We start from the raw sequence: 21680 nt of genomic DNA on the forward strand, positions 1-21680 counted from the left end.
AAAGCCTCTGACTATCCACACGATCAATGCCTCTCATCATCTTGTACTCCTCCATCAGGTCACCTCTCATCGTCGCTCCAAAGAAAAAAGGAGCATAATTAGGCCATTTGGCCCATCAAGATCCATCTAGTTCTATTGGAATGCAAATTTTATTCCTTTCAGTTTGGTTATCTTTCATTTACTCTAACCCCAAAATCCACTCATACATTTACTGTTCCCTTATATACATTTCACATTGTAAACTATATTTAACAAGGGTTTCCAAAAAGATGAGTTGCATTGAATTGCCCATTTTGGTTCCAGCCTTTGTTTAAAAAAAAACAGAACATTACAGCATACTGAAGGCCCTTTGGCCTACAATTTGTGCTGACCTTTTAACCTATACCAAAAGCAAATTAATCCTTCCCCTCCACATAACCTCCAATTTTTCTTAACCATGTGCCTATCTAAGAGTTCTTTAAATGTCCCTAACGTATTGGCCTCTACCAATATCCACAGCAGGGTGTTTCATGCATCCATTCCTCTCTGAAGAGAACTTACCTGACAAGCTCCTATATTTTCCTCCAATTATGAACCCCTGCATTAGCCATTTCTGCCCTGGGAAAAATTCTCTATCACTCTATTAAAGGATTAATGAGTAGCTTTTCTACCCTCTCAATTTTTATCCCTCAGATCAAAAGGAAAAAACCTTGGTTGACAAACTTCTATCTTTGATCTCCCACAATGCAGCTTATACACATTGCAGCTGATAACCAACAGTCATTCCAATTACAGACTGAGTTGCCAGTTCCACATAACCACAGGCACAACTATTGGCAGACAATAACATGAGTATCCACTACGCTCCAGTCCTATGTCTTCCTGTCACGAGGGCTTGGAATCTGCAGTCACAGTGAGGCCAACACTGAGTGAAAGCCACTGTGTGCTGTGAATTGGACAGCTATTGTTCCAAGGGGGATGGTATACCATGGGCAGAAAATGAGTGTGGGAGAATCAGGCATCAGCTTCAACAGCTTAAACTGCATTTGAAAACAGGCTTCTTTGCACCCTGTCAAGAATGTTGAGCACAAATCAGCCTGGTAAGCTGCAGGGACCAGCTGGAGTCTGTGCAAGCCACACAGCGGGAGATCAGTAGTGTGTACACTGCAAGAGAAAGTACAGAACCCTCAGGATTACGATTATGATACCTGCTTAAAGTGACAGAACTCCGCAGGAGAGGAATACTAATAAATTACACAAAGAGCTGGAGGAGCTCAGTAACATCTATAAATTGTTGACAATTCCAGCTGAGACCTTTCATCAAGATCAAAATGTTGACTGCTTATTCCTCTCCCTGACCTGCTGACTTTCTCCAGCACTTTGCATGTGTTCCCCAATACTTCCAGCATCTGCTGATAAATGTGTTTATCAGCCCTTAGTCATGAAAATTAAATTTATGACCGATAACTTTCTAGCAGTTGATGACTCTGGCTGTACTTACCTGAGTTTAGAAGGATGGGGGGGGGGGGGGGGGGGAGAGAAGAGTAAAATTGAAACCTATTGAATACTGAAAAGCCTCAATGGAGACAGATGAGTTGAGGACTTTTCCCAACAGTGGGAGAGTCGAGGACTGGAAAGCACAGTCTCAGAATATAAGGACATCCCTTTAGAATACAGATGAAGAGGAATTTCTTTAGCCAGAGGTTGGTGAATATGTGGAATTCATTGCCACAGACAGCCGTGGAGGTCAATGGGTATATTTAGAGTGGAGGCTGATAGGTATGTAATTAAGAAGGGCATCAAAAGCTATGGAGATAAGGCAGGAGAATGGGATTGAAAAGAACAATAAATCAGCCATGACCGAATTGTGGAGCAGACTTAATTAGTCAAAAGGCCCAATTCTACTCCTACGTCTTATGGTCTTAAACAGCTCAGTATTATATTATATTTAGCACTATATTTACAACACAGGAGGCAAACTTCTTATATTTCTTTGAAAATGTAAAATCCCCCAAGCACATGGCCACATTCATTTGAAGATGAAGTGAATAGAAGATAACTAATACGGATAAAATATATTGTAATTATAGGGCCTTTTTATTACCTAGCTTCGATGTGAGCTTAATTATCAAATAATTTTGAAATTTCATCACTATTATAATATAAATATCAAGTCAAGACAATTTGTATACAGCCAAAATGTGCTGCAATCAATTTACCAGAGTTCTTCAAAACACTGACTCTCCACAACCAGTAGAGGGCACTGTTCAATTTCTGATCCAACAGAGCTTTGATGGCCTAAACAATAGTGTCTAACACTTCCTTCCAATTTGACTCTATCCACTGAGCCTCATCAGACATTATAAACCACATCCATTCAGTGATACAAATTCAATTAGGGAAACAAAAACGCAGTAGGTGAGTAAAACAAAGATAATGTTGAAGCATACACGAGGAAATCTGCAGATGCTGGAAATTCAAACAACAAGACACAAAATGCCGGTGGAACCCAGCAAGCCAGACAGCATCGATAGGGAGAAGCGCTGTCGACGTTTCGGGCCAAGACCCTTCGTCAGGACTTAATGTTGAAGCATCATAGCTTTGGTTTTGTTTTAAAATGGTTGCCCAGGTGCATTTGCTATTTACATACCAACATTGTTTTCCCATTTCCAGGTGGGCCAAACAGAAGCAATCCTCGAGCTGGAGCTCTTAGCCCTGTGAACAACTTGAGAAAAGAAAGAGGAAAAATAAATTAAAGATCGGATCATGCCCAAAGCCAGGAAAATGCCATTAAATAGCATCTGTATCAAATACAATTTTTATTATTATTCAGCCATATGTGAATACAGCCAAATGAAACTGTTTCTCTGGGGTCAAGGTGCAAATACACACAGCACGTTCAAAATAGCAAGCACACAAAGAAATATATGTACTCAAAGTTCAAAATAAATTTATTATCCAAGAGCATATCCGTCATCAAATACTACCTTCAGATTCATTCTCTTGCAGACATTCACTGTAGAACAAAAAGACAATAGAATTTATGAACTATACACAAAGAATGACAAAAAAAACAATGTGCAAAAGACAAACTGTGCAAAAAAATTAATATTGAGACCTTGAGTTGTAGAGTCCTTGAAAGTGAGTCCTCAGGTTGTGTGCAGTGATCATTTCAATGTTGGGGTGAGTGAAGTTGTCCTGATGACAGCTGCAACAGAACATGGCTTGGATGGTGGTGGTCCTGGATGATCAACGCTGCTTTCTTGTGCCAGCATTCCCTGAAGACACTGACTCGATGCAAGTAAATACTGCAGCCAGTCTCTGCATAGCAAGGTCCATAAAGCTCCATCCCACAGAACCCTATGGCAAAATTTATTGAGGAAGGCTTGGCTTTGGGGGAAAATAGCTCCCACACAAGGCTAACTGAGTTGCTACAGGATAATATGCAGTTGAGACAAATGAATGATTTTTCTTTTTTGCAGGATGCGAGTGTCACTGCCGGGGTTTAACTTGTTACCCACTCCCAATTGGCAGACAACACAGTTTAAACTCACACTTTTAAAATCTTATTTTGTTTAGGGCCAGTGTGGATCTGTCTACCTTCAACATCACTGTTGCTAAATTCACCACCATCACCACCCTGGGAATGAGAGTCATCATCAGCCAGAAACTCAACTCAACCAACTACATTAACAACATGGCTAGATAAGATCAGAAGCTGGGTATTCTGCAGCTGGACATTCACCTCCTGATGCACTAATGCAATCACAGATTCTTCCCATCTTGGGCCTGGTATCGATGGACTACTGGATGACAGCAGCTCCAATAACTGAGCAAGCTCAACATCTTCAAAGAAAATCAACGTACCTGAATGAAGGCCTAATTGACCTGAGTATTTGTTCGCTCCAGCACAAGATACAAAATACACCATACAATATACAAAGCAATTCATAGATCAGGTGACAGCACTGCCCTTGCCCACAACTTCACCAACCAGATCTAAGATTCAGATTTATTGGTCACATGCACATTAAAACAGTGAAGTGTATCATTTGTGTTAACAACCAGCACACCATAAGCCTGGAATTGGTTCCACATGTTCCAGTGCCAACACAGCATGCTGATAAAACTCAGCAGAACACAGCAAAACAGAACATACCAAGCAACAACACCACAGCCCTGCTCTTCCCTCCCTCTCACCCATCCACATAGTCCTCCAACCCCAGGACAGGGCACCTTCAGCAGACTTGTGGATTCATAGATACAGAGCCCCGACATCTCCAGTGGACTGAGATTCATCAAGAATAACAAAAGTAGAAACATTAACAGATTAAAGATCCTCTCCAAGCTGCACACTGTCCTGATTTGAAAAGGTATATCTGGGCCTAGATCCTAGACCCTCACAAACAGAACAGTGGGCGTATCTTCACCAGAAAGCCTGCCAACTTTGGACCTGAGCAATATCCTTTGGCTTTGCCAGGTTTATACTGGTCTCAAAAAGGAGGAGAGAGGGGGGGGGGGGGGGAGAGAAGGGAGAGGGGAGAGGGGAGAGGGGGAGAGGGGGAGAGAGAGACTGAAGCAGAAAGAGCCAGGTTTAATGTGTAAATCTAGAGTAAGCAACTGGGAATTAGGGAACTTAACATTCAATATGGTGGAAGTTATGTACATGCTGGAATTGGAACAAACAATCTGCTGGGGCAACTCAACAGGTTGAGTGGCATATGTGGAGGATGAGGAATTGTGAACATTTCAGGTTAATACCTCACTGCTCAGGTTAGAGCAGTAACACATATTCCATCTGAATAGACTGCAACCTAATGGCATGAATTATTTTATCTTCTGGAAATTTCTCCCCCCCCCCCCCACCTCTTTCTACTCCCCATTCTGGTTCCCCTCTCACCTCTTCTCTTCATGAGCTCATCACTTCCCTCTTGTTCCCTTCCTCCTTCACTTTCATCCATGGTCTATTATCCTCTCCTATTAGAACCCTTCTTCTTCACCTCCTCCACTAATCACCTTCCAGCTTCTTACTTCATCCCCCACCTCCCCTAACCTCACCTATCAGCTGCCAGCAGGTCCTCCTCCCCCTCCCCTCTTTCTTGTTCTGGCTTCTGGCCCCTTCTTTTCCAGACCTGATGAAGGGTCTTGGCCTGAAGCGCTGACTGTTTATTCCTTCTGCCTGATCTGCTGAGTTCATCCAGCTTTTTGAGTGGGTTGCTCTGCATTTTAGAATGCTTTCAGTATAAAAAAAATGGAGGCCCCATCTTAGTACTACTTGGACCCATGCTCAAATTTTCTTTTGCCTCCTTTGGAGTTCTCTTGCAAAATGACTTCCCATCTTTTCCTTGATGTTATTATTGATAAATTCAGCAGGATATCTGAATTGCATCCAGCACTTAACTGTAAAAGCCACTCTTTATTAATTGATCTTTACGAGATGACTTTGTATTCTCTGCCAAGTTCAATGATGAGAAGTCACTCTTCTTACGAGCTCTTCGTTCACTGGTAGAGAAAACAAACAGCCCGGCAATGTTGACAACTCAAGGCGAGGGCAATAGGCAGGGAGCCCAGTTTATTAGATAATATGAACCCTTTCTTACAGTAGGCTACTCAAGTGAGTGTAAAAATGTATTCACAATTTCACTAAAAAGTGGTGGATATTGCCCAGTCCATCACAGGCAAAGCCTTTCCCACCACTGAGTACATTGCCACAAGAAACAGCATCCATCAAAGACCCCGCCATCCAGGCCATGGTCTTTTCATGCCACTACCAGCTGGCAGGAGGTACATACCATCAGGTTCAGGAACAGTTATTACTTTACAACCATCGGGCACCTGAAGCAGCATGAATAACTTCACTCACTTCCACGCTGAAATGACTACAATCAATGGACTTGCTTTCAAGGACTCCACAACTCAGCATTATTTACTTACTTTTTTAAATTATTATTTGCAACATTTGTCTTCTTTTGCACTTTGGTTGTTTGCCAGTCTTTGTTATTTATAGCTTTTGATAAATTCTATTGTATTTCTTTATTTTCCTGTATACTTCACCAAGGAAATGAATCTCATTCTTTGATAATGAAGTCACTTTGAATTTAGACTACTAACTCTCTGATCTCCCACTCTAGAAGTGACACATGTCCTCAGCTATCCTCTTCCTTTACGTGTACCCTTGGCAACTCTGGCTGTTTGTGTTTATATTACTTGCTAGATTACTCTCATAATTAACATACTCCCTCAGTACTTCTCACCACCCTGATGCAGATCCCTGTAAAAAAAACTCAGCGTTCTGGTCCAACACTAGCATACACAAGGCGAAAGGAACATGCCACAATGCGAGCGTTGCTTACTTCAGGCCTGACAGTCGGAAGAATGACGATCTCCTGCAGGGCCTGCTTTGCCAGCTCCTGCCCAGCAATATCATCAAAACGGACAGATGGTGCACTGCAGAAAGGGAGACATTAATAAACATTACTTACAACGCCATCCAGGACCATACAGACTCTTTAAAATCGACTGCTTTACAACCACACACCCAATTACAGCAAGACTCCAATAATCCACCAGCTGGAAATCCCACCATTTGGATGTGACCCACAAGATGATATTTTAACTGACCTTAACCCTGGTCTCTTTAAACTGACTGGGACCTTGTTTCCTGCTCCAACTTTAGGCTTACCAGGTTCACTGAAAATTTTATTGTATATAACATATTACAAAAAATTAATAAACATGTTTTGGGATATCAATAGGAGTAACACCCAGCAGACTGTAAAATCTTAAGTCCCATAGGTACCAGATTAAATGGAGGTTTACTGTGCCTGGTTCCCTTTTACCCACATTGTCAACGCCTGTAGGACAGGAACAACTACTAGAACAATAAATATTGTTAATAAACAAAAGCCCTCCTCTTTAAAAAAAAAACCTAGAATTCTCTCCCATGTTCCACCATGTCCATGGGAGGTTGTTGGGAGAATGCATTAATGATATACTGGTACGGAGAGGGCACTACACAGGATCAGAATAATTTGCAGAGGGTTGCAAACTTTGCCTGCTTCATCATGGGTTCTAGCCGCCACAGCATCAAGGACATCTTGAAAGGGTGGCATCCATCGTTCAGGACCCCTACCAGCCAGGACATGCCCTCTTCTCATTGTTACCATCAGAAAAAAGGTAAAGGAACTTGACGACACATGCTGAACATTTTAGGAGCAGTTTCTTCCCCTCCTCCATCAGATATCTGATTGGACAATGCACCAACCCATGACACTACCTTACTATTTTTGCTGTCTTTTTGCACTATATTTTAAACTTTTAAAAATATATTTATTATAATTTATAGTTTTCCTTTACATATTGCAATGTGCTGCTACTGCAAAACATCTAATTTCATGACATACATCAGCAATAATAAACTTGATTCTGATACTGTTCAGCCAAAGATTACTTCTGAAGCAACAACTGATGTCAAAGCCAGCCAACAATTCGAACTCAAGCAATGTGGGAATTGGTATGAGTGGATAAGGGGAGACAAGGCACTTTGAAATATTATTTCTGTTCCTGATTACAATCCTTTGTCCATTTGAAGGAAAAGACAGGAACATGACATACTGTGATAAAAGGGTGGATGTTTGCAATAAAGCCTACAAAAACCAGTGATACAGCCCTAATCATCACAGGTAAAGCCCTCCCTAACTATGAGCACATCTACTTCGAGCACTGTCACAGGAAAGCAGCATCCATCATCAAGGATCCCCGCAACCCAGGCCATGCTCTCTTCTCACCTCTGCTATCAGGAAGGTGATACTGGAGTCTCAGTACCTGCACCACCATGTTCAGGTGCAGTTATTACCCCTCAACTATTGTGCTCTTGAACTACAGGGAATAGCTTCACTTAACTTTACTTGACCATCACCTCTAAACTGGACTCACTTTCAAGGACTCATTTCCTCAATATTTATTGCCTATTATCTTCCTTTAAAGATTTTTTATGATTGCAAGACCTTGCTGGACATTAAGAACTTAAAGTACTGCAGGTCCACCCCATCTGAGAGTTGTGCATTGGCAGAGAAACTGAAAGAGGCATGAAGACAGTGTGAAGTCTAACAGTGAGTGTTTGTCTTAGTGGAATGCTGCAAGTCCGGTTCACTGATAAACAGCGGGCACACAACAGAGCAGTTGCATGGCCTTGGTCAAAGCCAGGACCAGGCCTCGAGCCACAGTGTTGCTCGTTTGCAGCCACCCAGGAAGGGGCGCTGGAGTTTGTGCCAGAGGCAGTGTGGTGTAACAGCCATGTTGGTGCTGCCCTCCAGTGTTTGCTCAGCAGAAGACGAGCTGTATTGTGTTTGCAGACTGCTGCAACATTCATGGACTCAAGGATTTGGACTATATTTTTTGTGTGACTATTTTACTGCCATCTTATGTGTGCAATGTGCTTTGTGCTGTGTTTGACAATTGGTATTGTAGTTTACACCTTGGCCCCGGAGAAAAACTGTTTCATTTGGCTGTATTATGGTTTGTCGTGTATGGGTGAATGACAAGTAAATTTAATCTTATTATTTATTATTATTACTTGTTTCCCCTTTCTTTTTGTATTTGCATAGACCATTGTCTCCCCACCCCCCCACATTAGTTGTTATCCTCCCTATTGGGTGTTGCCTTTTAATGATTCCATTGTGCTTCTTGTATTTACTGTGATTGCCTTCAAGAAACTGAATCTCAGGGCTGTTATGGTTAACATATACATACTTTGATAATAAATTTACTTTGAACATAGGAATATTTACTTTCTGTAGTTGCAGGAATACCGAACACTGCTGAAACACACAGCTGCCTAAGTCAGTACCATTTTGATACCAAACAACACCTTTCTAGTCACTTGGAAATGAAACAGAAGCACTCTCCTGATACGACTCCATGATATTAATACAGTACCATCTACTACCATAACTGCACTGGGCTAGACTAATACGTCTGACTAGAGTAACAATTAAGAAAATTCATAGCTCAGTCAACAAATTCAAATTCAGCTTCGAAGCTCTGGGGGGAAAAAAATCAACACCTGTAACAATAAAGCTGTGGGATTTTACAAAACTTCCAAATGGGTCATTAATGAGCTTCAGGGAAGAAAATACTATCTCTAACAATAATGAAGATTGTAGGTTTTGTTTTTAAACCGGATGCCCAATCCAACTGAAATCTACGCCACATGTTCACATTTACCTGTCCACCACTTCATTCAGGATTAGGTTTGCCAACTTGCTGTCAACATTACGGAAATTTTTCAAGTCTTTCTTCTTCTGGGGAGTTCCAGCAGGGGTTGTGGATTTGTTCGGTCTGTTATGCTTTGAACTTGTGGCCTGTTTTAAAAAAGAAAACATATCAAATAAACCTTCAAATCAAAATATATTAAAAACTCTCTACCATCTTGCCAATCTTTTTTTTAAATCTGTAACCTCTTGCTATCTCCTAAGTCTTCAAATTCTAACACTTACGAATCACTACACACAATATGCTGGAGGAACCCACTGGGTCAGGCAGCTTCCATGGCACAATACTGTGAGCTGAAGGGCACGTACTCTGCTGAATGGTTTATGTTCTTTAAAAGGAGTCTATAACATACATATATTGGTGTGTGCATGGCATGCAAGACACTGGGAAAGTCTTTCTGAACAGGTCAGAATCTAAAGACTTGCATTACCAGTATAGATCAGTCAATAGGCACTGGAGTAAATGTCATCCATGCAGACTGCCCATGAGGCCCTTTCTCCCTCTCTTGCCATTAAATCTCTAATGACCTAAAGAAAGACTTGGAATTCCACAGCAGTCTTATTTTTAAATACAGCCTCATGTCACCTGAAATATAATAGTTAAAGCCAATTAGTTATAATGTGGGCAATATTCTGATGTGAGAAATATAGTAGCCAACTTCCACATCATTCAGAGTCAACATTTTGGGCCGAGACCCATCATCAGAGCTGATAAAAGGACTCAGCCAAAAGGTTCACTGTTTATTTCTCTACTGCGATGCTGCCTGGCCTGCTGAGTTCCTCCCGCTTCTGCAGAACCTCACGATGATATCTAGGGTTTGAAGAAAAGAGTTCTCTCAAAAGGTAATCCTTTCCAGCTTCTAGAAACATTAGAAATCAGCTCAGAAAGAGGCAGAAAAAAAATCAAAGCCAAAGCCAATTAACTGCAATGCGGTACGTATTACATGTACAGAACAAATTATAGTAGGTACAGTGCAACCACAAGTCAAGTATGATGTTCTTCTCAAGGGCTGTTCCCTTAATGAAGAACCCTTGTTAAACAAAGTCACACACATGATGAGGCTGATATACAGATGGTCCTTGACAGATTGAGGTCAGAGCCCAGAGGCATGGAATACAAGATGACTGCCTTCTTCCACCTACACTGCCATTGTGATCTTTTGCAAGCGCCACTGCTGAGGTCTTCATTGGATCACTTTTGTCTGGAACCTCCCCCTTGACCTTACCGCCATGGGTGACACTACTAGGGGCTAGGCTACAGAAGACACTGCTCTTTGGATCTCAGGAACCCTCAAGCTTCTCCACAACAACATGGTGGTGATCTTTGCAGGATTCCTTGCCATTAACAGTCTGTTCCGTATGCCACAGTGCCTTGGAATTCTCAGCAAACAGCAAGGAGACTGACATTTCCAGTGACAGATGTTTCAGAAGGATCCTGGACATGGATGGTAGCTTAACTATTGCCTCTAAAGATTGGTTTTTCAGTTTATTAGTCCGCTTAGTGAACAAACTGCATCTGTTACTTATTTGGTCAATTTAAAAATTAACATGTCTGCATGTTTCAGGCCAGCAGCAGCAGCAAGTTCAAAATCCTCAAAAAGATTGACCGTTTTGGACAATACTTTAAAGGAAACATTTTCAGAGCTGTTCTGAAATAGTACAGTTGCAATACTAACAGGTCTTTCAGGAAGCAGTCACAAGTGTATGCATCAAATTGTCTCCTCACATGCTCTGATTCCACACATTCATTTGCAGAAGTTAAACAGTTAAAACGAAACTGTTCATCTAGTTCCTAGTTCTTAATTTCACTCTCCTCCTTAATACACTAACATCCTCAAAGTTAAAATTAGGTTGCTGAAACAAAAATAATTCATGAAGAGGATGTTTTCAAACGTGGGGTAGACTAGGATCAGGGGTGGAAACTCACTTCAAGATTCCCTTTAAAACAGGGACAAGCAGGAATTTATTTTGAATCTGTGTAATTTACTGCCACAGACAGTTGTGGAAGACGACTCATTGTGTATATTTAAAGCAGAGGTTGATAGGTTCTTGATTAGTACAGGCATCAAGGGTTACAGGGAGAGGGCAGGAGAATGGGATTGAGAGAGTTAATAAATCAGCCATGATTAAATGGCAGAGAAACTCAATGGGCCAAATGGCCTAATTCCACTATGCTTTACGGTCTTAATACCAAAGTGACACTTGATAGCAAAACAAATGCGAATTCCATGCTTTAAATGCTGGTTAGTAAATATGGAAATCCAAGAGAGTCAGGGATCCATGTACCGTAATTTCCGGTGTATAAGCCGAGAATTTGGCCCTAAATTTTGGTCCTAAAATTAGGGAGTCAGCTTGTACAGAGGGTGCCAACTTTGGGAAAACGAATACACGGAAGACAGGTCGCATTTATTGGCTGTTTTTGATTCAAATTGGTTCCACTGTCGACACTTGAATTCTTTGGTTTGTTTAAACTCACATCTAGTGGCTGGAGCACGGACATCAAACCACCGGGGATGACTGCAATGTCTGTATTTTCAGCTTTCAGAGCTGCTTTTGTCTCACCTGACAAGTGCGCTTTGAACATGTCCCAGACCAGTAGCGACTTTTCCTTCCTGAAACCTTCAGGACGTCAACGCCACACCTTTATAGCCCACTTCATCCATCCAGCAGCGCTCTTGAACATAAACAACACCACCCCGCGGGAATTTTCTGAGCAATCTTTGTTTTTTGTCTCAACACAAGATCACGTCTATTCTTAAATCAGGTGTACCAACTTCGCATAGCTTTGAAATTTTCGCTGACCTTACGGTGTTTTTCGTCCCATTTCAACACTTGAACTCAAATTATTTCTCTGGTAGCAGTATATCCAGATGATCGCTGGTGATTCACCCACTCTAAAACTTTTTCTTCCAGTTCTGGCCACTGGTATGTTTTCCCGCAGTTTGCACACTTCGTCTTTGGTATTTCCCTCAGCGTGTCCTCTGCCTTTCTCCACTCCCTCACTTGTTTCTCGTTTACACTAAACTTCTTAGCAGCTGCAGAATTATTTGTTCCTTTAGCAAAATCAACAACCTTCAGCTTGAAGCCAGCATCATATCGCATTTGTTTTAATCTTTTGTATGTGGTGGTCACAAACTCGTACTGATTCCGCCACCCCGTGTTATGTTTTAACAAGATTACGATGGGCTCTGAATGGTTTCACGGGGGTTACATTTCAGAGGATTCTTTTCCATTGGAAACCTAATCCAAAATTTCTCTCCCTGATTTATTTACTAAGAATTCGCCTATAAGGCTCTACACAATATGTAGACCTGTTTTCTTAGCAGGTACTGGTTCACAAAATTTCCAGGGTCCTGGTCCGACAAAGCTGAGTACCCGACGTGTGAGATCTTGTGATTGTTTCTGGTTAAATCAAAAATCTGTACAAAAGGGGTCAGCTTATACAAAGGTAACATGAAAAAGTCACTTTTTCAACCTTGAAAATGGGGGGGTCGGCTTATACTCCAGAATATATGGTAACCTTAATGTTAAAATATTATGAACAAAAAAAAACAAGCAAGCTGATCTGTTTGATAGGAATACCATGAGCGTTACAAACCATGGTGAGGCCATATCTACATTAGTGAGAGAAGTTCTGGACACATGCATGTGTATATATTTACTGGCCTTCAGGGAACATAGTGCAGATTTACAAGTACTCTCTCCTACATCATCCTCCATTATTTTTCTATCATCCATGAACTTACAGGTGTGAATGTGCACCCACTATTGCATAATATCTCTGTACATCAGTCCTTAAGGTAACTTTTTATTCTTCCTTACCTGTCTAATATTTGTATATCTGAGCACTTGTAATGCCACTGTAACACTAATTTCCTTTGGGATCAATAAAGTAGCTAGGAGTCTCTTAAATGTCTTTAATGTCCGTGCCTCTACCACCACTCCTGAAAGCACATTCTGCACCCACCACTGCGTAAAAAAAAACGCTACCTCCAATAACTCAAGCAACACACACAAAATGCTGGAGCAACTCAGCAGGCCAGGCAGCATCTTTGGAAAAACACAGTCGACATTTAGGGTTGAATCCCTTGGCAGGACTGGAGAAAGAAAAGCTGAGGAGTAGCTCACAGCTATCTGGACTATACCTCTTCCCACTCTGCTACTTGTAAAAAAAACACCATCCCCTTCTCTCAATTCCTCCATCTCTGCCACATCTGCTCTCAGGATGAGGCTTTTCATTCTAGAGCAAAGGAGATGTCCTCCTTTTGCAAAGAAAGAGGCTTCCCTTCCTCCACCATCAACACTGCCCTCAACCACATCTTCCATTTTATGCACGTCTGCTCTTACCCCATCTTCCCACCACCCTACCAGTGATAGGGTTATTCTTATCCTCACCTACCACTCCTCCTGCCTCCATGTCCAGCACGTACTTCTCCGAACTTCCACCACCTCCAAACACATCTTCCCCACCCCCCCACCCCACTTTCTGCTTTCCACAGGGATCGCTTCCTACCTGACTCCCTTGTCCATTCGTTCCCTCCCCCCACTGATCTCCGTCCTGACACTTATCCTTGCAAGCAGACGTGCTACACCTGTCCCTGCACCTCCTCCCTCACTACCAATCAGGGCCCTAAACAGTCCTTCCAGGTGAGGGGACACTTCACCTGTGAGTCTGTTAGGGCCATATACTGTGTTTGGTGCTCCCAGTGTGGCCTCTGGTATATCAGTGAGACCCGACGTAGATTGGGAGACCACTTCGCTGAGCATCTACGCTCCATCTGCCAAAACAAGCGGGATCTCCCAGTGGCTACCAATTTTAATTCCACTTCCCATATGTCCATCCATGGCCTCCACCACTGTCATGATGAGGCCACACTTAGATTGGAGGAAGAGTACCTTATATTCCATTTGAGTGGCTTAAACGTAAGTAGTCGGCATAAACGTTGATTTCTCAAACTTCCAGTTGCCTCCCCCAACCCCCCCCTTCACATCCCCTTGCCCCTCTCTCATGTTATCTCCTTGCCCGCCCATCGCCTCCCTCTGGTGCTCCCCCCACCTTTCTCTCTTCCATGGCCTTCTGTCTCTTTCACCAATCAACTTCCTAGCTCTTTGCTTCATCCCTTCCCTCCAAGTTTCACCTATCGTCTGGCGTTTTTCTCTCCCCTCCACCCACATTTCAAATCTACTCCTCAGCATTTTTTCTCTTGTCCTGCCAAAGGGTCTTGGCCCAAAATGTTGACTGGGCTTTCTTTCCCATAGATGATGCCTGGCCTGCTGAGTTTCTCCAGCATTTTGTATGTGTTGCTCAGATTTCCAGCATCTGCAGAATTTCACTTGTTTGTGACCGCCAATAACTCCTCCATTTTCCTACAATCATCTAAAAATTGTGCCCCTCATATCAGACATTTTCCCTATGTGAAAAGTCTCCTGCTGTCCACTCAATCGATGGTTCTTATCATCCTGTACACCTCTATCAAGTCAGCTCTCATCCTCCTCTCCAAAGAGAAATACAGGTTTCCCCCGCTATCCAGAAGTAGAGCCTTTCGTAAGCCGAAATGGCGTAAAGTGAAGCAGCAATTACTATTAACTTATATGGGAAAAATTTGTGAACGTTCCCAGACCCAAAAAATAACCTACCAAATCATACCAAAACACATAAAACCTAAAGTAACACTAACATATAGTACAAGCAGGAATGATATGATAAATACCCAGCCTATATAAAGTAGAAATAATGTATGTACAGTGTAGTTACACTAACAAAGGCAAATTCAACACATGCACAGTATCTTTACTTTGTTCACCACGATCAAAACGCTGAATTATGTCCCGCTGCTCTGCTCAGCCCGGGGCAGTCGGCTCTGCCCCGCTTGAGGCGCACCGCTCTGCCCTGCTCGGGGCACTCGGCTCTGCCCTGCCCTCGCTGCTCGGGGTGCGCTGCTCTGCCCTGCTCGGGGCACTCGGCTCTGCCCTGCCCTCGCTGCTCGGGGTGCGCGGCTCTGCCCTGCTCGGGGCACTCGGCTCTGCCCTGCCCTCGCTGCTCGGGGTGCGCTGCTCTGCCCTGCCCTCGCTGCTCGGGGTGCGCTGCTCTGCCCTGCTCGGGGCACTCGGCTCTGCCCTGCCCTCGCTGCTCGGGGTGCGCTGCTCTGCCCTGCCCGGGGCATTCGGCTCTGCCCTGCCCGGGGCATTCGGCTCTGCCCTGCCCTCGCTGCTCGGGGTGCGCGGCTCGGCCCTGCCCTCGCTGCCCGGGGCGCGCTGCTCTGTCCTGCTCGGGGCACTCGGCTCTGCCCTGCCCTCGCTGCCCGGGGCGCGCGGCTCTGCCCTGCCCTCCCTGCCCGGGGCGCGCGGCTCGGCCCTGCCCTCGCTGCCCGGGGCGCGCGGCTCGGCCCTGCCCTCGCTGCCCGGGGCGCGCTGCTCTGTCCTGCTCGGGGCACTCGGCTCTGCCCTGCCCTCGCTGCTCGGGGTGCGCTGCTCTGCCCTGCCCGGGGCATTCGGCTCTGCCCTGCCCGGGGCACTCGGCTCTGCCCTGCCCTCGCTGCTCGGGGTGCGCTGCTCTGCCCTGCCCGGGGCATTCGGCTCTGCCCTGCCCGGGGCACTCGGCTCTGCCCTGCCCTCGCTGCTCGGGGTGCGCTGCTCTGCCCTGCCCGGGGCATTCGGCTCTGCCCTGCCCGGGGCACTCGGCTCTGCCCTGCCCTCGCTGCTCGGGGTGCGCTGCTCTGCCCTGCCCGGGGCACTCGGCTCTGCCCTGCCCTCGCTGCTCGGGGTGCGCTGCTCTGCCCTGCCCGGGGCATTCGGCTCTGCCCTGCCCGGGGCATTCGGCTCTGCCCTGCCCTCGCTGCTCGGGGCGCGCGGCTCTGCCCTGCCCGGGGCACTCGGCCCTGCCTTGCTCACACTCTGAGGCAGGTTTCAAACCCATGCCTCTTCTTGGTGTTCTTCCTTTAACCTCTATCATGAATGAAGTCTCCTGGCTTTTAACCAGTTTCCTGCTGGCCAGCACCATCACCCACAAGCAGCAACCTGCACTGCCATTTTATTTTACTGTCACATTTAAACACACTGATTCCACTTATCTCAATTCTTCATCAGGATCTCAGGAACTATATTAAAATAATGACATTTCAATAACTTGAACTTATAGATGCCCAAAATTATTTAATCCCCTTTGATCCAAATTAAATTTTAGAAAGTACCACCACCCTGCTTTCACAGCAACTTCTCTTAGAGGCTTACCAAAATACATTAAGCCAACAGGTACTTCTCCATCTGTGAACACATGGTTATTTATAGGGCTTCACAAAAAAGGCCAAAACATATGGATTTCTACTACCTTCCAATGCCTCATTAGTGAATCAACAATACAAGCAACACCCACATTATGGCTGTTTAGACTACAAAAATAGAATCTTACACAGTTTAGGAATCACAGGCCAAAATCTTGAAATGGAATAATATCATGGCATATATCATATTGTCATTCAATGGTATCGCCAAACGAAACAACATTCCTCTGGGCCAAGGTGTACAACACAGTACATATAACTCACACACAAAGTAATATTAAAAGTAAATTAACATAATAACATTTATTCCAGAAGATCAATATTTAACAAAAGGTCTATATACGACACAGGTTAAAAGTACAACATTACTGTACTGGCATTTCATATGTGATGAGACCTGGATGATGGCAGGGAGCTTAGAAGCTCCACGACCTGGGGGAGGAAGCTGCTTCCCATCCTAACAGTCCTTGTCCTAGTGCTATGGTAACTCTTACCTGATGGTAAAGAGTCAAAGGTTGTGGGGTAGATGGGAGGGATGCTATGCAATGCATCAGCACTGTAACATGAGATCACTTGTAGTGGTAAACACAGCACATGATAAAGATAATGATACCTTGGCAGTTGAGGTACTGGGTTGAGCAGGTGCTCGGGATGCACCAGTGACATTGGAGATTCCACTGTAGCTCTGGGCCCTGTGATGACCACCCTGTCCCGGCGAAGCAGCTTTCGTTGGACACTTAGAACGGGGCAGAGAATTGCTTGTGTGTGTCAAAGGATCCTTTTTCTTTGGAACAGCTCCACTTTCTATAGTTAAAACAGAACTGGTGTCAAGAGAGAACTAGTGTCAGAACAGACTACTTAACCAGCAACATATTAAACAATGCTCCACAACACTGGTTGTCCATCCACGTCCAATCTAACACATGGTTGAAAGAAAAATTGAAGGCTGTGTGGGAGGGAAGGGTTAGATTGATCTGGAAGTAGATTAAAGGGTCAGCACGACATTGTGGGCCAAAGGGCCTGTACTGTGTTGCTCGGTTCTAAATTTCGATAGAGTCATAGAATTGTACAACTTGGAAACTAGACTTTGGCCTAACTTTACCCATACCAACCAAGTTCTGTATGCTCATCAGTGTGAGCTTGAAATTTGAAAACCAAGGTGAGACTCACTGTTAAAATTCTCAGTAACACGCAAAGTGCTTGGAGCAACTCAGCAGGTCAAGCCGCATCTATGGCGAGGAATAAAGAGGCAACTGATAAAGGGTCTCTTGAAATGTCAGCTCTTTATTCCAATGCTATGAAACTATGCATTAGCTCCTAAGATTTACAAATAGAGGAATTCATCTGTCATGTCTTTTGACTGACTGTAAATGAACAAAATCAGCACAGGCTGCATCACTGTCTGGTATGGAGGGGCTACTGCACAGGACCAAAAGAAGCTGCAGAAGGTTGTAAATCTAGTCAGCTCCATCTTGGGTACTAGCCTACAAGGCACCCAGGACATCTTCAGGGAGCGGTGTCTCAGAAAGGCAGTGTTCACTATTAAGGACCTCCAGCACCCAGGGCATGCCCTTTTCTCACTGTTACCATCAGGTAGGAGGTATAGAAGCCTGAAGGCACACCCTCAGTGATTCAGGAACAGCCTCTTCCCCTCTGCCATCCGATTCCTAAATGGATTTTGAAGCTTTCAGTACCTCACTTTTTAAAATATACAGTATTTCTGTTTTTGCACATTTAATCTATTCAATGTACGTAATTGATTTGCTTGTTTATTACGTTTTATTTTATTTATTATTTTTTTCTCTCTGCTAGATTATGTATTGCATTGAACTGCTGCTGTAAGTTAACAAATTTCACGTCACATGCCGGTGATAATAAACCTGATTCTGAGGTACCTAGTGGACTGCCTTCACACAATGTTTTAGACAACTGCATCCTCCAAATCTTCATTTTTGTTCAAGATGATGGCTGAAAAATCTTCATAACTCCTAATGTTAAGTAGTGAAATCATTTCACTTTAACTCCTGGCCATTTCTGGTAGCTCCAAACCTGAATGCTTGAAACGACACTGAGCAAAACAGTGCTGAACTGTCTTGCTGCTTATTTTTCCACCAACTACTAAAATAAAATCACCGCTTTTTGAACACAAACACAAGCACCTGGTGATATTTACAAACTGATTGCTCCCAGCATACAGTAGTGTCTAATAGTCATGCAGCTACAGGCGACTGACATTAGTTAGAAACTGTTCAGCAGCAGTCTCCTGTCCCAATTAAGCAGCATGAGTGCCTAAGTAAACTAAGGGAATCCTGGCTATTTTCTTGAGTTAGTTTTTGTCATTTGTGTTGCCCCAAATAAACGGCTGCCCCGACTAACTGATGGCTGAATTAACCAGAATGTACATGTGAATGTATATGGCAAATAAAGTTAATCGTTGCTATCTTCTGAAGCCAGCCAAGGCAGTGAAAACTGGAGGAAATCTCTGGGTGGCACTGTGGTGCAGCTACAGAGCTGCTGCCTCAACTCCAGCAAAGCAAATCACTCCTGATCATGGAGTTTTCATTTAGATCACCAGATATAGAAGCAGAATCAGGCCATTTGACCCATTGAGTCTGCTCCATTTCATCATGGCTGATCCAATTTTCCTCTCAACCCCGATCTCCTGCCTCCTCCCGTGTCCCTTCATGCCCTGGCCAATCAATAATCTATCAACATCTACCTTAAATATATACAAACCCCATTTCCAGAAAAGTTGGGATATTTTCCCAAATGCAATAAAAACAAAAATCTGTGATATGTTAATTCACGTGAACCTTTATTTAACTGACAAAAGTACAAAGAAAAGATTTTCAATAGTTTTACTGACCAACTTAATTGTATTTTGTAAATACACACACACTTAGAATTTAATGGCCGCAACACAATCAACAAAAGTTGGGACAGAGTTAAAATAAGATTGAAAAGTGCACAGAATATTCAAATAACACCATTTTGGAAGACTCCACATTAAGCAGGCTAATTGGTAGCAGGTGAGGTATCATGACTGGGTATAAAAGTAGTGTCCATCAAAGGCTCAGTCTTTGCAAGCAAGGATGGGTCGTGGCTCACCCCTTTGTGCCAAAATTCGTGAGAGAATTGTTAGTCAGTTCAAAAGGAACATTTCTCAACGCAAGATTGCAGAGAATTTAGGTCTTTCAACATCTACAGTACATAACAATTGTGAAAAGATTCAGAGAATTCAGGGACATCTCAGTGCGTAAAGGGCAAGGTCGGAAACCACTGTTGAATGTGTATGATCTTCGAGGTCTCAGGCGGCACTGCCTAAGAAACCGTCATGCTACTGTGACAATTATAGCCACCTGGGCTCGGGAGTACTTCGGAAAACCATTGTCACTTAACACAGTCCGTCGCTACATCCAGAAATGCAACTTGAAATTGTATTACGCAAGGAGGAAGCCATACATCAACTCTATGCAGAAACACCAGCGAGTTCTCTGGGCCCGAGCTCATCTCAGATGGACCAAAAGACTGTGGAACCATGTGCTGTGGTCAGATGAGTCCACATTTCAGCTAGTTTTTTGGAAAAAATGGGCGTCGAGTTCTCCGTGCCAAAGATGAAAACGACCATCCTGATTGTTATTAGCAAAAGGTGCAAAAGCCAGCATCTGTGATGGTATGGGGGTGCATCAGTGCCCACGGCATGGGTGAGTTGCATGTATGTGAAGGTACCATTGACTCTGAGGCGTATATTAGGATTTTAGAGAGACATATGTTGCCATCAAGGCGATGTCTCTTCCCGGGACGTCCATGCTTATTTCAGCAGGACAATGCCAGACCACATTCTGCACGGGCTACAACAGCGTGGCTTTGTAGACGCAGAGTGCGTGTGCTTGACTGGCCTGCTGCCAGTCCAGATCTATCTCCTATTGAAAATGTATGGCACATCATGAAAAGGAGAATCAGACAACGGAGACCACGGACTGTTGAGCAGCTGAAGTCTTATATCAAGCAAGAATGGACAAAACTTCCAATTGCAAATCTACTACAATTAGTATCCTCAGTTCCAAAACTATTAAAAAATGTTATTAAAAGGAAAGGTGATGTAACACAATGGTAAACATGCCTCTGTCCCAACTTTCATTGAGTGTGTTGCTGCCATCAAACTCTAAATTTGTGTATATTTACAAAATACAGTTGAGTTGGTCAGTAAAACTATTGAAAATCTTTTCTTTGTACTTTTGTCAGTTAAATAAAGGTTCACGTGAATTAACATATCACAGATTTTGTTTTTATTGCATTTTGGAAAATATCCCAACTTTTCTGGAAATGGGGTTTTTCTGGAAAAGCGCAAACACGAGGAAATCTGCAGATGCTGGAAATTCAAACAACAACACACACAAAATGCTGGTGGAACACAGCAGGCCAGCAGCATCTATAGGAAGAAGCGCTGTCGATGTTTCGGGCCTAGACCCTTCGTCAGGACTAACCGAAAGGAAAGATAGTAAGAGATTTGAAAGTAGTGGGGGAGGAGGAAAATGCGAAATGATAGAAGAAGACCGGAGGGGGTGGGTGAAGCTGAGAGCTGGAAAGGTGATTGGCGAAAGTGATACAGAGCTGGAGAAGGGAAAGGATCATGGGATGGGAGGCCTAGGGAGAAAGGGGGAGGGGAGCACCAGAGGGAGATGGAGAACAGGCAGAGTGATGGGCAGAGAGAGAAAGAAAAAAAGGGAGGGCGAAAAAAACTAAATATATCAGGGATTGGGTAAGAAGGGGAGGAGGGGCATTAACTGAAGTTAGAGGAGTTAATGTTCATGCCGTCAGGTTGGAGGCTACCCAGCCAGTATATAAGGTGTTGTTTCTCCAATCTTAGCTTGGATTCATTTTGACAGTAGAGGAGGCCATGGACTGACATATCAGAATGGGAATGGGACGTGGAATTAAAATGTGTGGCCACTGGGAGATCCTGCTTTTTCTGGCAGACTGAGCGTAGGTGTTCAGCGAAACGGTCTCCCAGTCTGCGTCGGGTCTCACCAATATATAAAAGGCCACACCGGGAGCACCGGACGCAGTATACCACACCAGCCGACTCACAGGTGAAGTGTCACCTCACCCGGAAGGACTGTCTGGGGCCCTGAATGGTGGTGAGGGA

At 43.9% G+C, this 21680-nt stretch overlaps 1 protein-coding gene across 2 annotated transcripts in view; it reads right to left on the reverse strand.

Annotated features, from left to right (window-relative positions):
* spast (spastin) overlaps positions 1-21680 on the reverse strand; it is a 65411-nt gene that overhangs the window by 21237 nt on the left and 22494 nt on the right. For both annotated transcript variants that reach the window (XM_059982199.1, XM_059982198.1), the window contains exons 4-7: positions 17145-17335; positions 9205-9341; positions 6333-6426; positions 2630-2704 (exon numbers count right to left, since the gene is read on the reverse strand). In XM_059982199.1, the coding sequence (XP_059838182.1) occupies positions 2630-2704; positions 6333-6426; positions 9205-9341; positions 17145-17335 (497 nt within the window). The remainder of the gene's footprint in view (positions 1-2629; positions 2705-6332; positions 6427-9204; positions 9342-17144; positions 17336-21680) is intronic.

The sequence above is a fragment of the Hypanus sabinus genome, chromosome 10 (genome assembly GCF_030144855.1).
Source record: "Hypanus sabinus isolate sHypSab1 chromosome 10, sHypSab1.hap1, whole genome shotgun sequence".
In the NCBI taxonomy this organism is placed as follows: domain Eukaryota; kingdom Metazoa; phylum Chordata; class Chondrichthyes; order Myliobatiformes; family Dasyatidae; genus Hypanus; species Hypanus sabinus.